General features: G+C 41.4%; 1 protein-coding gene across 1 annotated transcript; it reads left to right on the forward strand.

Moving 5' to 3' along the window:
- Nucleotides 1-3287: 3287 nt before the first annotated feature.
- Lyz (lysozyme) lies at nt 3288-9285 on the forward strand. The gene is made up of 4 exons (XM_027392347.2): nt 3288-3423; nt 5013-5177; nt 7933-8011; nt 8485-9285. Exons 1-4 carry the CDS (start codon nt 3288-3290, stop codon nt 8549-8551), a joined length of 447 nt encoding a protein of 148 aa, XP_027248148.1. The 3' UTR covers nt 8552-9285.
- Nucleotides 9286-13200: the final 3915 nt, after the last annotated feature.

Raw genomic sequence — 13200 nt, forward strand, 5'->3', positions numbered from 1 at the left:
AGTCTAGTTCATCATCTCAATGAATGACTTCCTGTCTGTCCTACAGACTGAAGAGTCCATGATCTACTCTCCTGTGTAAGGGGTTAACTGCTCTATAAAGGGACTCCCAACCAGCCTTACTACTCACAGACAGCTGGCTTCTACTCACCAAGGATTTTCTAGGTTGTAGGTCAAGAGCCAGCTTGGTTTTCTTTGACTTCCCTTTCTGCACACTCAGGTGTCAGCTCCCCTATCTCCTAGACTACCATCTTTCTATCTTGATCACAAAGTTCTTGTTCTGTTTTTCATCTGTCATCTCATCTCCCGTGTGTGTTTCCATTGCCCTTGTTGACTTATATACTTAAACAATTTATTTATTTTATGTACATGGATGTTTTACCTGCATGTGTGTCTGTGCACCACATGTGTGCCTGGTGTTGTGGAGGACAGAAGAAGGTGACAGATCCCCTGTACTGGAGTTCCAGATGGTTCTGAGTCACCGTATGGCTGTCGGGAACTGAACCTGGGTCCTCTTCGAGAGCAGTCAAGGCTTTAAACTGCTGAGCCATCTCTCCAGCTCCTTCATTTGTTTTTTTGAGACTGTGTCTCACTGATTCTCAGGCTGCTCTCCCACTCCTGTGCTCCAATGAACTCCCACCCCAGTATCTACAGTATGTGGTAGGAAAAGCAGTTGGCATACCCGGGGGGGGGGGTGGTGATGGCGCACGCCTTTAATCCTGTCACTCGGGAGGCAGAGGCAGGCAGATCTCTGTGAGTTCAAGGCCAGCCTGATCTACAAGAGCTACTTCCAGGACAGCTCCAGCTACATAGGAAAACCCTGTCTTGAAAAACAAAACAACAAAAAAGCAGTTGGCTCCACTTGACATATGCATTATAGATCTAGTCAATGTTTTAATGAAATTTGCAAGGGAACAGAGCTGTGTGCCCAGCCCTCACCCACAGGGCATGCTTGAGAAACATCAAAAATTGTGGCAAATTCTTGCTTTTCACAGTTGGTTTGCATTTTAGACGTTAGTCAAAAGTTAGAGAGAACCTTCATGGATTCCCTCTTCTAGGTCTGAAACATTCTCTCTCTCTCTCTCTCTCTCTCTCTCTCTCTCTCTCTCTCTCTCTGTCTTTCTCTCTCAATAATGGATTGATTTTCTTCTACTTTTAGTCACAAGGAAGTTGAATAGAGTGTGAATCAAGAAGCAGAGGGATGCTGTGCTGGGTGTTGTCGAAACGCCCATAATCCCAGCACTCAGAGACAGGCAAGGCGATGCCTCCAGCCTCACCAACCAGGACCACACAACACAGCCTGCTCTCATACAAACAAACAAACAAACCTAATGGTAAGGAAAGAAGTAAATAATAGTTCATGGCAATACAGCAAAAATCTGGGAAATACCACACCTTTCTTAATAAGGCAAAATTTGTATAACTTACCAAGTAAAACATGTTGTAGATAGCAAATTTCTCTGGGAACAAAGACGGCCCAGAAATTATGCCAGTTTGCTATTTTATTTTTAAATTCCTTGCTCAGCCTATTATCTTGAGGGAATAATAAACTAAGATTAAATCTTGTCAATGTCCATATCTCCTGCCACAGGACAAATAGTTTAGGATATCTACACCACTTCCCTTTCTTTTTTTTTTTTTTTAAGATTTTATTTATTTCTTATGTATACAACGTTCTGCTTCCATGTATATCTGCACACCAGAAGAGGGCACCAGATCTCATATAATGGATGGTTGTGAGCCACCATGTGGTTACTGGAAATTGAACTCGGGATCTCTGGAAGAACAGTCAGTGCTCTTAACCTCTGAGCCATCTCTCCAGCCCCACCACTTCACTTTCTAATGGACACACTAGATTGGTGCATTCACTTTGGCTCAGGGTGACAAACAAGTACTGAGGGGCTCTCTGAATGTCTAGCATAGTTACTGCCACTGGCATAAGTTAGGGTGACTTTGCATGTGACATGGAATCTGTCCCCAATACGATATTGTCAGGGCCTAATGCTTTTGCTTTCTAACAGTGTCATAGCTAAGGATGCACAAAGGGGCTAGAGAGGTAGCTCGGTATTGAGAGCATTTGTTCTTCCAGGGACCCAGGTTCAATTCCCAGCACCCACATGGTGGCCCACAACAGTCTGTGACTCCGCTGTAACTCCACTCCAGGAATCTGACACCCTTTTCTGACCTCCATGAGTTCAGATACACAGGGAGTACACAGAAATGCATGCAGGCAAAATGAATATACACATAAAATAAAAATAATAATTGAACATTAAAAATTTTCTTTTTTTGTCCTCTCTGTAACAGAAAATGAAAACTTTATTTGAAAAATACCCACAGCCTCCTAAGATGATCACTTTTAAAGGGTACAAATCATAAGATTTGTGTGTTTGGTTAGGTTGAGTTTGAAGTCCTATTGCTTTACAGTGACCCTTTATGTTTTAACATGGAGAGGAGAGTTAAAGCACCGTGTAAAGGTGCTGAGAATGATGTCCATGGGAGCCTCACCTATAATAGCAACACAAAATGGACAACAGCAATGAAAACATGCTGGAGTAGAAACTGGCTGAGCAATGTGATGACATGTGACATGGGCTTCTAGAGAACAGGTATATGGGGCAGGTCCATTTGGGGAAAATGTTCACATAAAGTGATTCAAGTGAAAACCAATGCAAAATGGTGGGTGTGCACAGAATAATTCGATATGAAGGAATGTTGGTGAAAAATGTTTGCTGGATTCAATTGCAAATATTGGTTGTATCATTTTTCCTTTTAGTTGTTTTATGTCATAATAAAATAAAAGAAAAATCCTCTTTTGCAAACAGAAATACCTGGCCAGGTGGTAGTGGTGCACACCTTTAATCCCAGAACTCGGGAGACAGAGGTGGGTGGATCTCTGTGAGTTTGAGGCCAGTCTGGTCTACAAAGCTCCATAGAGAAACCGTGACTCAGGGAAAACAAAAAACAAAACAAAACAAAACTAAAAAACAAACAAACAAAAACCCCAAACAAGAAACAGAACTACCTCCCCATTCTTAATGAGCCACAAATTTCAACACTTTAAAATAAGTACTGTACACTTATTCCTGGACCCCCAGGACATCTCTCATCAAAGTTGTGGGAAAAGAAGGTCAAATGCTGGAATAGGCAGAATTGTAGGAACTTCCTCTTTGCCCACAGCTCAAAAGTTGGAAACCACAGCTTTGAGAGAAAGGAGGAACTTGGAGGATGCTTAAATACCAGGCTTGCTTTCTCTGGTCAGCCTGCAACAGATCCAGGTTCCAGGCACCATGAAGGCTCTCCTCACTCTGGGGTTCCTCTTGCTTTCAGTTACTGTCCAGGCCAAGGTCTATGAACGCTGTGAGTTCGCCAGAACTCTGAAAAGTCATGGAATGGATGGCTACAGGGGAATCAGCCTGGCCAACTGTAAGTGTCCTATTCTTGACCCCTCTAGATAAGCACCCCAGTAGAACAGGTACAAGGAGGAATGAGTGAGCAGAGAGGGAGCTGGGGTCTATAAGCGTCTAGGATTCCTGAGTGTTTGACTTGGTTTGATTAAAAACATCAGCATTTGTCTTCTTCCTCAGAGATACTGGGATGAGGGCAGGGGAGGGGCATCTGTGCCAGGCTCAGGCAACAGGACCTAAGGTGCTCTTAGAGTGTCAATGGGTTTTCCAGTTGCTACAAACTCAATAGTCTACAGGGGTCTGGGAAAAGGTGGAAGAATCCACTCATTCAGAACTTGAGTTCTGAGAGCCTGGAATGACTGGTATCTGTCTTCATTTCTCTTAGCACAGTGGAAGATATGGATAAGGGAAAGTTGTCCATGGCTGACTCCACCTACATCATTGTAACTAGTATGCTTTCCAGAGTCAATTAAGGCAGTTAGTACTCATGGAGTAACTGTCCATGAACAAGTGAATACAGAGATGTATGTGTGCATGGGTGGAGGATGGATGGATGGATGGATGATGGATGGAGGATGGATGGATGGATGGAAATGGATGGATGGAGGAGGGATGGATGGATGGATGGATGGAAATGGATGGATGGAGGATGGATGGATGGATGGATGGAGGATGGATGGAGGATAAATAGGTGGAGAATGGATGGATGGGTGAGAAGGTAGATGGATGGACCACAGAATTGTCAAATAGTGTTTTCTGTTCTAATGTTTTCCCTTTCAAAATTCTCATCACCCATTTGTGATAGTACACACTACTAGAATCCAAGCAGTGGGATGCTGAGGCAGGAGAGATTACATGTTATTTGCCAAAGTAGGATACTTAGTGACACATCGAAGAAAAAAGAATTCTAAATTAACATGCAATTTCAGCTTGGTTATAAGAACATCTCCTGAGGAAATCCTTATTTTTCTAATAGGAACATCTTCTATCACTATATGTATTTGATATTAATTTATAAAATCTACCCAAACACTATTTGTGTTTCTCTTTTAGGCAGAGGTATCTTGGGATAGATAGGGCAGGGAAAAACAATGGAAGAGTAGCTATTTTACTTTGGCTGTGGGGAGGGTACTTGGTTTCACTGTATAGAACTGGCTGGCCTTGAACTTGCTACATAGACCAGGCTGGTGTCAAACACACACAGATTCACAAGTTCCTGTCTACCAACTGCTGGGAATTAAAGTGATCATGACTATGACAGGTTCATCTATTTGCATATTTTAAAAGAAACTTATCCTGTTTATTATCTGTGCAAATTATTTTGTCCTCAAAGAGATTCTCTTTGGGGCACATAAAAATCACTTGCTGACTAGGTACAGCAGTTCCACCTACTTGAAAGGCAGAGGTAGAAGGATAAGTTGATACCAGCGACTACCCAGAGTAATACAGCAAGACCCAGCCTGAAATAGTGGTAGCTCATTTTATTATTTAATCATACTTAAAAAGCAAATGACTTATAAAATACAGCCATCTCAAGGAACTAATTTTGGTGTCCAGTATGAATCATTTACTGCCGTTGCTTATTATGAATACTCTTTTTCTTTCTAGGGGTGTGTTTGGCTCAGCATGAGAGTAATTATAACACACAAGCTACAAACTACAACCGTAAAGACCAAAGCACCGACTACGGGATATTTCAGATCAATAGCCGATACTGGTGTAATGATGGCAAAACCCCGAGAGCAGTGAATGCCTGTGGGATACCCTGCAGTGGTAAGACAAGGAGGGTTTAGAGGGACAGCAAACAACCCACCTGCTCTTATGTGCAAGAGCAGAGATTCGGTGCCTGCCAATTAGAGGGCCCTTTGTTCCACTTCCAAAATTCACTCAATGAATAAACAATATAAACAGAGACTGGCAAGATATCTCAGAAAGAAGAGTCTCCCAAGACAAGGTTTGAGCCTCAACACCCATGGTAGCATGGTGTATGGTACCCTACACTGCAGTAGCATGCATTTTTAAGAGCTGCACTGGGGAGTCTGACACAGGTAGGTCCATGGAGCTCCCTGGTCAACTAGCATAGCCTAATCAGTAAGCCAGTTCCAATGGAAGACCCTGTCTCAGAATCAGTGTGGACTACTGCTAGGGAACAGCTCACGGGGCTTTCCTCTGACTTCTACATACACAAACACACATGTGCAGCTTCACTGGTACACATACCACCATATGCTGAGACACATGTTAAATTAGTAGAAATTTTAAAAATAAAGAGCTGGTATCGTTAAAACATGGTGGGATTTTTTTACCTATACTCACATACACACACCTGTATATAGACACATAATTAAAATTAACAAAAATAAACATGTGTAACAAGTTGATATTTTATAACATATGAAAGTTTCTGGGATATGTACTAATTAATTTGAAGTGGCCTTCTTGGTGTTTTGTCCTGAAGATTTCTATTCTAGCAGTTTACTTAGTAGTAATTATGGATATTGTTCTATGGGTCATTATTCACTGAATAAATTTTATTATAAAGATTGTTAACATGCAAATGAAAATAATACTACAATGAAGACCATATGACAGGGTACTATTAAACAACTGGCATTTTGTTCAACTGGCTTCAATGTGCAGGTATTGATGCACTCTTAATCATGAGAGGTCTTAGAGTGAATTTCTAATATCAAATCTTTTTAAAGTCTTTAGTTTTCTTTTTTTTTAAGATTTTGTTTATTATGTATACAGTGTTCTGCCTGCATGCCAGAAGAGGGCACCAGATCTCATTATAGATGGTTGTGAGCCATCATGTGGTTGCTGGGAGCTGAACCCATGACCTCTGGAAGAGCAACCAAAACTCTCAACCTCTGAGCCATCTCTCCAGCCCAAGTCATTAGTTTGCATGTCCAAACAATCTAATTCTTAGAGAGACATCATTTTACCTAACAAAATAACATAGATATATGTATTTTAAATGAAGCTTATTATTAACAAGACATAAACAAGGTTCATATTAGGATTGAGAGCTGGGATGGTAAAACATGAACTCATGTCATGAGAGAAGTAATATAATGAATGAATAAAATTGTCCAATATTGTTCTGTTTTTCCAGTGAGGGAATTGAATCCAAGACAAGGTTCATTTTAGTCAAACACTCTAAACAATGAACTGTTATTAATTTCTACTCTGTTACACTTGGTTGTCAAAATTTTCAAGAGAAAAGAAATTGTGGAACCTTTGTGTAGCCCCCTTGGCCTGTCTTTAAGGCATTGTGTACACTCACCTGCAATCATTGGAAGGCAGTAGAACAACAGGAAAGAGGAACATCACTCCCTGTTGAGTGCTCAGAGAGTTCATGGAACTGAAAACCTTTGGACATTGCTCTTCTAGTCTGTAAATCTTGTGCAGTAGGTCCATGTAAAGGTGTATCATGGGCATGTGTACTCACATAAAAACATGTACAGATTTTACATTTTTACACAAATTACATTATGCTTGAACAGCTTCATGAAATGGTTATTACTCAAAACTACATCCATAGTAACAAACACTGACCAGAATTCTCATATGAAAGAGTGAATAAAATTACAGTAGCAAAATTCTATATGCTGGAAACACCACTCTTGCTTCTTCAGTCTTCTGTTTTGTTTTGTTTTCAGAGACAGGGTTTCTCTCTGTAGCTTTGCAGCCTGTCCTGGCACTCGATCTGTAGACCAGGCTGGGCTGGAACTCATAGAGATCCGCCTGCTTCTGCCTCACGAGTACTGGGATTAAAGGCGTGCACCACCAACGCCCGGCTCCTTCTTTAGTCTTAAAGCTCTTACTGCTTCTATTTAACTGATTACAAATTGTCAGGAAGAGCTTCATTCATTCAAGGCTTGTGCATTGTTCTCTTTTTTAAAGTATTCATTTATCTTTGTGTCTGGTGTTTTGTCTGCATATAGGATTGTGCACCACATGTGTGCCAGGCCCCTTGTGGAAGCCAGAAGAGGGCTTCATGTCCTAAAACTGGAGTTTCAGACAGTTGAGAGCTGCCACAGGGATGCTTGGTATCAGGTCCTCTGAAGGAGCATCCATTGCTCTTAACCACTGAGCCATCTGTCCAGCCCTGTTTTCTTTAGGATAAATTTTCACTGGTAGACCCAGGTGACAGTTCCAATGTGTTCTATTTCCAGTATGAGAACAAAGAGGACCTTCTGACATGGTAGCTGACAGTCCCACACCTCCAGTGACTCTCATCACTTCAGTGGGTTCTTTACTTTGTATCAGTGCTGGAATTGTAAGAACACTCTACACTCAAGTATATTTCAACCCCTAAGGACTCTATAAATGAGAAATAAAATGACTTATATCATGTCAACAGGATAGAATCAAGAGAGGCTGTCTCCAATAATCACAGTAGCATTGACACTTGGAAAGTAATTTCTTGTGTTCACTGCTCTGTATCACAGAGGAAAGCTGACTGGATCTGAAGTGAAAAATGGGTTTTATAATAGTCCTTGTCATTCTTCACCCTGTCTTTCAGTGTTGCTCCAGGATGACATCACTCAAGCCATACAATGTGCAAAGAGGGTTGTGAGGGATCCACAAGGCATTAGAGCATGGTATGTTGGAACTTGGGAAGGGGAAACTGTTGGTTGTGTTGATATGTGCAGTGAGTCTTCCTAAGGCCCAAGTATCTTCTGAGCTCTGCAGGCTCAGCTGGGGTCTTTCACTGCATCATTAGTTTTAGGGGATTTCTCCAGAGTGTGAGAATCCCCACACACGACTACTTCCTTGTCAGGCCTCCAGACTATTTGTAGAATCAGTCAACCGTTCCATACACGTGATGTCACATTGACATTGAGCATGCTCTGCTCAGGGTTTGAAGGGGATCACACAGCCATGTGGACAAAGCTCCACCTGTCAGTAGCAGTTTCTGGGTGATGCTACAGCCTGTGTTTCACATTAGATCTTGGCCTAGAACCCAATCTCCATTAGTGTCACTGTTACAGTATTTTCCCTCAAAGGTTTGAGTATGTGTGTGACAGAGGAGACAATTTTAACCATTTCTCTCCTGTCTCACTTTCCTCCTCAGGGTGGCATGGAGAGACTACTGTCGAAACCGAGACCTCACCCAGTATATTCGGGGCTGTGGAGTCTAACCGCTGTGCTCTTCTGCTTCAGCTCATTCTGTCTCTGTATCGCTATAGAAGTAGAAATGGGAAAGGTCACATGTTCTTGGACTCCCCTTTAGACAAGCACGATTTAAACAGAAACAGGAGCAAAACGTAGACTGTTTCCTCAGAGGCTTCATGCTGACTAATGTCTTCATTGTTCTAAGCAAAACCATCATTTTTTGGTTACCTAAGCAGCCGATGCTGGTGACAGTGGTCTAGCACTTTGACAGTCACACGCATCCCCATACATTAGTTCTTCATCTGTGAGGTAATTCACATTCAGTTTCAGCAGAATTAATCTCCAACTCCCCCTTGTTGGATAGACATACTGCAAATATTTACAGGAGGCAGTAGATTTTGGGTAAAATGGCAGCTGTGTGAGATCCCAGGCCTTGTGTGTGGTCTCAGCATCTAGACAGTTACAACAGCCTTGTGGGGCAAGGCAGGAACAGAATGCTGAGTGGATAGAAGTGAGATTCCTCAACTCAGAAACTTGTCATGACACGTGTGACCTTTTAAAAGAGTATGTTCTTAGAGTTGTCCCATTTATACTGCTTAAAAAGTAATTTTTACCTCATGTCAAAATCTCTTTTAACCCTTAATAGAATGATCCATACCTCTTGCTGATCATGAGGTATATAGGACAGATTAGTGACTGTGCTAACCCTTAACTTAGTAGCTTCACGCATATGAACTGACTCTGATACAGAGGAGCTTGGATCAGCACAACTCAGCACATTTGTGAAAAACTACAAATACTATTAAATGATTTCAATGCAAATCTTCTGTGTTTACTCTCATATGTTTTCTCTGGGGGCAAAACGATTATATGTTGGAAAAATCAACATGGTAATTATTAATAGGCATGGGTTTTCACCTACACATAGCCATTGCCTATATGAACATCTGCACAGAGACTATGCCTGCATTCTCACCTACATCCCACTAGCTGAATATTTATGGTGTAATATTCAAAACCAAGAAGACCGATTCCCCTCCATCCCTCTAGGCCCTTGACAAAGTCATTCCCACGTTATAAAATTTCTAGTCACAGTGACAGCCACATCCCTGTGTGTTTTCCTCCTGCCACTTCTTGTCTATTTGTCCCTCATACTCTCTGTATGTGTACTGTTTTTTGAGGCATCTTAAAGTGCATTAAAATATCATATTTTGTTTTTAAATTCTTTATTTTCAGCACCAAATCTACAGTGTTTTGCTTTTGGTTTTGTTTTTCCATTTTGCATCCACACATGGGCACCACCTGCATCAGTGCCCTACAAAGTCAGAAAAGGGCAAAGATGCCTGGGACTTGAGGTGCAGGCAAGTGTAACCTGTGATGGGTTCAGAATGGAACTGGGTCCTCTGGAAGTGCAGACAGCTACGTGAATTCTTAGAAATGCTTTCTTAGTAACTTTTCCTTGGCCTAGCAGAATAAAGCTGCACTCAGGCCATAGCCTGTGCAGGGTGTTGCTTTAAGAAGGAAAACTTGTTACCCTGTTCCTGTTCTATTTTTAAGTTGCTTGCTCACTATACCAAATGAAACAAAATCTATAATTGAAATTTGTCACTGCCTCTAACTCCTGCACAAGGAGAAATAACTTTTGAGATCAGAACCACCACTGGGTATTGAAGTAGTCACACTGGATCATTGATAATGGTTTGGCTCTGGATACTGAGTCAATATTTGCCATTTCAGCCCCCAAGAGAGTACAGTTCATAACTGTTCAAATATTTGCAATGAAAAATCGGTTTAGTCAACAGAATTCACAAAGCTGTACAGATGACAACTGTGTGTTTTGAGCACTGGGTCAGAATGGGCACAGAGGACACAGCTAGTGACCTTTATCTGGTTTCTGTCATTTCAAATCCCCCATATCCATCTTAGTGTGTATTATTAAAGAATCAAAATTAATCTGAAAAAATGGCATTGTTCTTGATTTTGAATAAGTTGCATAAACAGTGATTTGGAGACACTACTGACACTCTCTGAGGCCAAACAGAGAGGAACTTTCATTGTTGGAAATAAACTTAGCCATAAAGTTGGCATTTGTATGACTTGGGAGCCTCCTTCCTAGGCCAATCTTGGGCATGCTGCTGTGGGGTACTGGTGGTATGTCCAAGAATGTACACAGGTCCCTGAGCTGATGATGTCTGATGGTATAACACTCAGTTGGATATGTTTGTTTGTGTCTATTTCACTTTAATGTCTCATTCATTGCTTCCTAGTGACCTTTTATGCTCTAACTTGCAAATGGGCTGGGAGAGAGGAAGACAAGACCCTGTTTGAAAGACATCAGGAAAGTTGCTCACAAGAGATTTATTTATACTTAAAAATATCGTTTTTGGGTTATCTTTGTTAGGGTTTCAATTGCTTTGGGGAGATACCATAACCATGGCAAGTCTCACAAAAGAAAAACATTTAATTGGGTTGATTTAAATTTTCAGAGGTTCAGCCGGGCGTTGGTGGTGCATGCCTTTAATCCCAGCACTGAGGAGGCATAGGCAGGCAGATCTCTGTGAGATTGAGACCAGCCAGTTCTACAAGATCCAGTTCCAGGACAGGCTCCAAAGCTACACAAAGAAACCCTGCCTCGAAACCCCCCCCCAAAATTTTTTTCCAGAGGTTCAGTCCATTATCATCCTGGTGGGGAGCATGGTGGCATGCAAGCAGACATGGCACTGGCTACATCTTGATAAGCAGGCAACAGGAAGTAGACTATCTCACTGGGAGTAGCTTAAGCATAGGAGACCTCAAAGCCCACCCCCACAGTGACACACCTCCGACATCAAAGCCACACCTTTTGGGGGCCACTCTCTTTCAAACTACCACCTGGATCCAAGTCCAAAATGGTGGTGATAGTACCTGAGTTTTACTGCTGTCTATGGGGTCAGCATCCAGCACCACAGGCTTTGAGAGGAATGCATGTAGTCTGTGTAAACTGGGCTTTGCTCTCTGATGGTTTTTAGGGGGAAAACATACTCACACACTCTCTTGATGGTTTCTTCTTTATTCTCTGTACTCTCATGTTCTTTCTGGGTTCTTTCTCCGGTTTTTCTACTCTATAGGTTTTTTTGTTTTGTTTTGTTTTTTCCCTGCAGCTTATATATCCCAACAAAGTTTTTCAGGCAGTATAGGAATTGCAAATGTGGTTCCATTCTGCTTTTCAAGTGAATGATTATAATGAATACAGGTTTTAAAAAAGCATATTTTTCATCTCCCTTACATTATTAAACATTTATGTATTACAGGTGGAAGACAAATTATGCCAAGAACCACATACATTCATAACTAAGAAACTTATCATAGATTAACTGTGTGGGCCAGCAAGCTATTCTTGTCAGGTTTTTTACTGGCAGGCTGCATTCTGCAGTTACAAAGAATGAACCAATTTATTACTTATCTTGAAAGGTATCTTACAAGGAATCTTAATAGAATCACAAACCTAAACTTTTTTTAAAGATTTATTTATTTATTATGTATACAGTGTTCTGCATGCATGTATGTCTGCAGGCCAGAAGAGGGTACCAGATTTCACTACAGATGGTTGTGAGCCACCATGTGGTTGCTGGGAATTGAACTCAGGACCTTTGGAAGAGCAGGCAGTGCTCTTAACCACTGAGCCATCTCTCCAGCCCCGCAAACCTAAACTTTTATATATGAAAAAGAATTAGTCATTTGAGGACAGCTTGGTCTACAGAGTGAATTTCAGTTCTGGCTCAAAAGCTACAGGGAAACGCTGTCTCAAAAAAAAAAAAAAAAACAACTAAAAAACCACCACCACCACCAACAACAACAACAAAAAAACAGCAACGACAAAGACAAAGAATTAGTCAGCTCTGCTTTAGGGTATATACATACTCATCAATAGTTTTTTTTTTTTAATATCAGGAGATTGAGGGAAGAAATGGGTATAATGAATTAATCATCACCTTTGATTTTTAACCAGACCTAGCAAAGGGAGCTAGCAACAATCAGGCCATTTTGTATTTTCTACCCTTGTCTAATGAGTCAGACAAGCTCATCTAGGAGTCCTTGTGAACTTTAGCTTGTTTTCTGGGGTTATTTATCTTAAAATATTAGCAAGGCATCTGGTCTAACCAGCAGTTATTTTGAAGCTTTGTTTCAGCTAATGGTACCTGACCTGCCTCTTTTCAGCATTAAGAGAATCAGAGACGGCCTGGCTCCTGGACTCAGGTGCTTCCCTTTTCATCATTAACCTGACCAGCTCCTAAGGTGGGACTCACAGGCCTTAGCTGTGAAACATATCCTTGCATTTATTTTTATTCATTAAAACTCTGTATAGGCTGTCATTATTATTATTAAACTAGACAGTAGGGTTAGGGAGGGGTCATCTTCTTGACAGTCCACAGGTAAAATGTCTGGTAGAATGGGCTGTTTCCAAGAGATAAACACATTATTAAAGGCAGTGGGGCTCTCCCCACTCCCATTCATACTATTCTAGACACCAGAGAAAGAGAGCTGCAGCAAACATGTAAAGGCACAGCTGAAGCAAAAGAAATTCCAGGGTCTGCAGTACTGTAGCCTTGCCAAAACAAGATTGGCCCATCAGAGATTTTCCTTCTGGTGGGCTGGCACCTGGAGCTTCAACTGCTACTCCATGCTCCTCTGGCAT

This window comes from Cricetulus griseus (genome assembly GCF_003668045.3).
Source record: "Cricetulus griseus strain 17A/GY chromosome 1 unlocalized genomic scaffold, alternate assembly CriGri-PICRH-1.0 chr1_0, whole genome shotgun sequence".
NCBI classification, from domain to species: domain Eukaryota; kingdom Metazoa; phylum Chordata; class Mammalia; order Rodentia; family Cricetidae; genus Cricetulus; species Cricetulus griseus.

Coding starts and splice junctions, on each gene's coding strand:
- Lyz (XM_027392347.2), top strand. CDS start 3,288: ATGAAGGCTCTCCTCACTCTGGGGTTCCTCTTGCTTTCAGTTACTGTC. Junction 5,178..7,932: donor CTGTGGGATACCCTGCAGTG/GTAAGACAAGGA, acceptor CCTGTCTTTCAG/TGTTGCTCCAGGATGACATC. Junction 8,012..8,484: donor CCACAAGGCATTAGAGCATG/GTATGTTGGAAC, acceptor TTTCCTCCTCAG/GGTGGCATGGAGAGACTACT.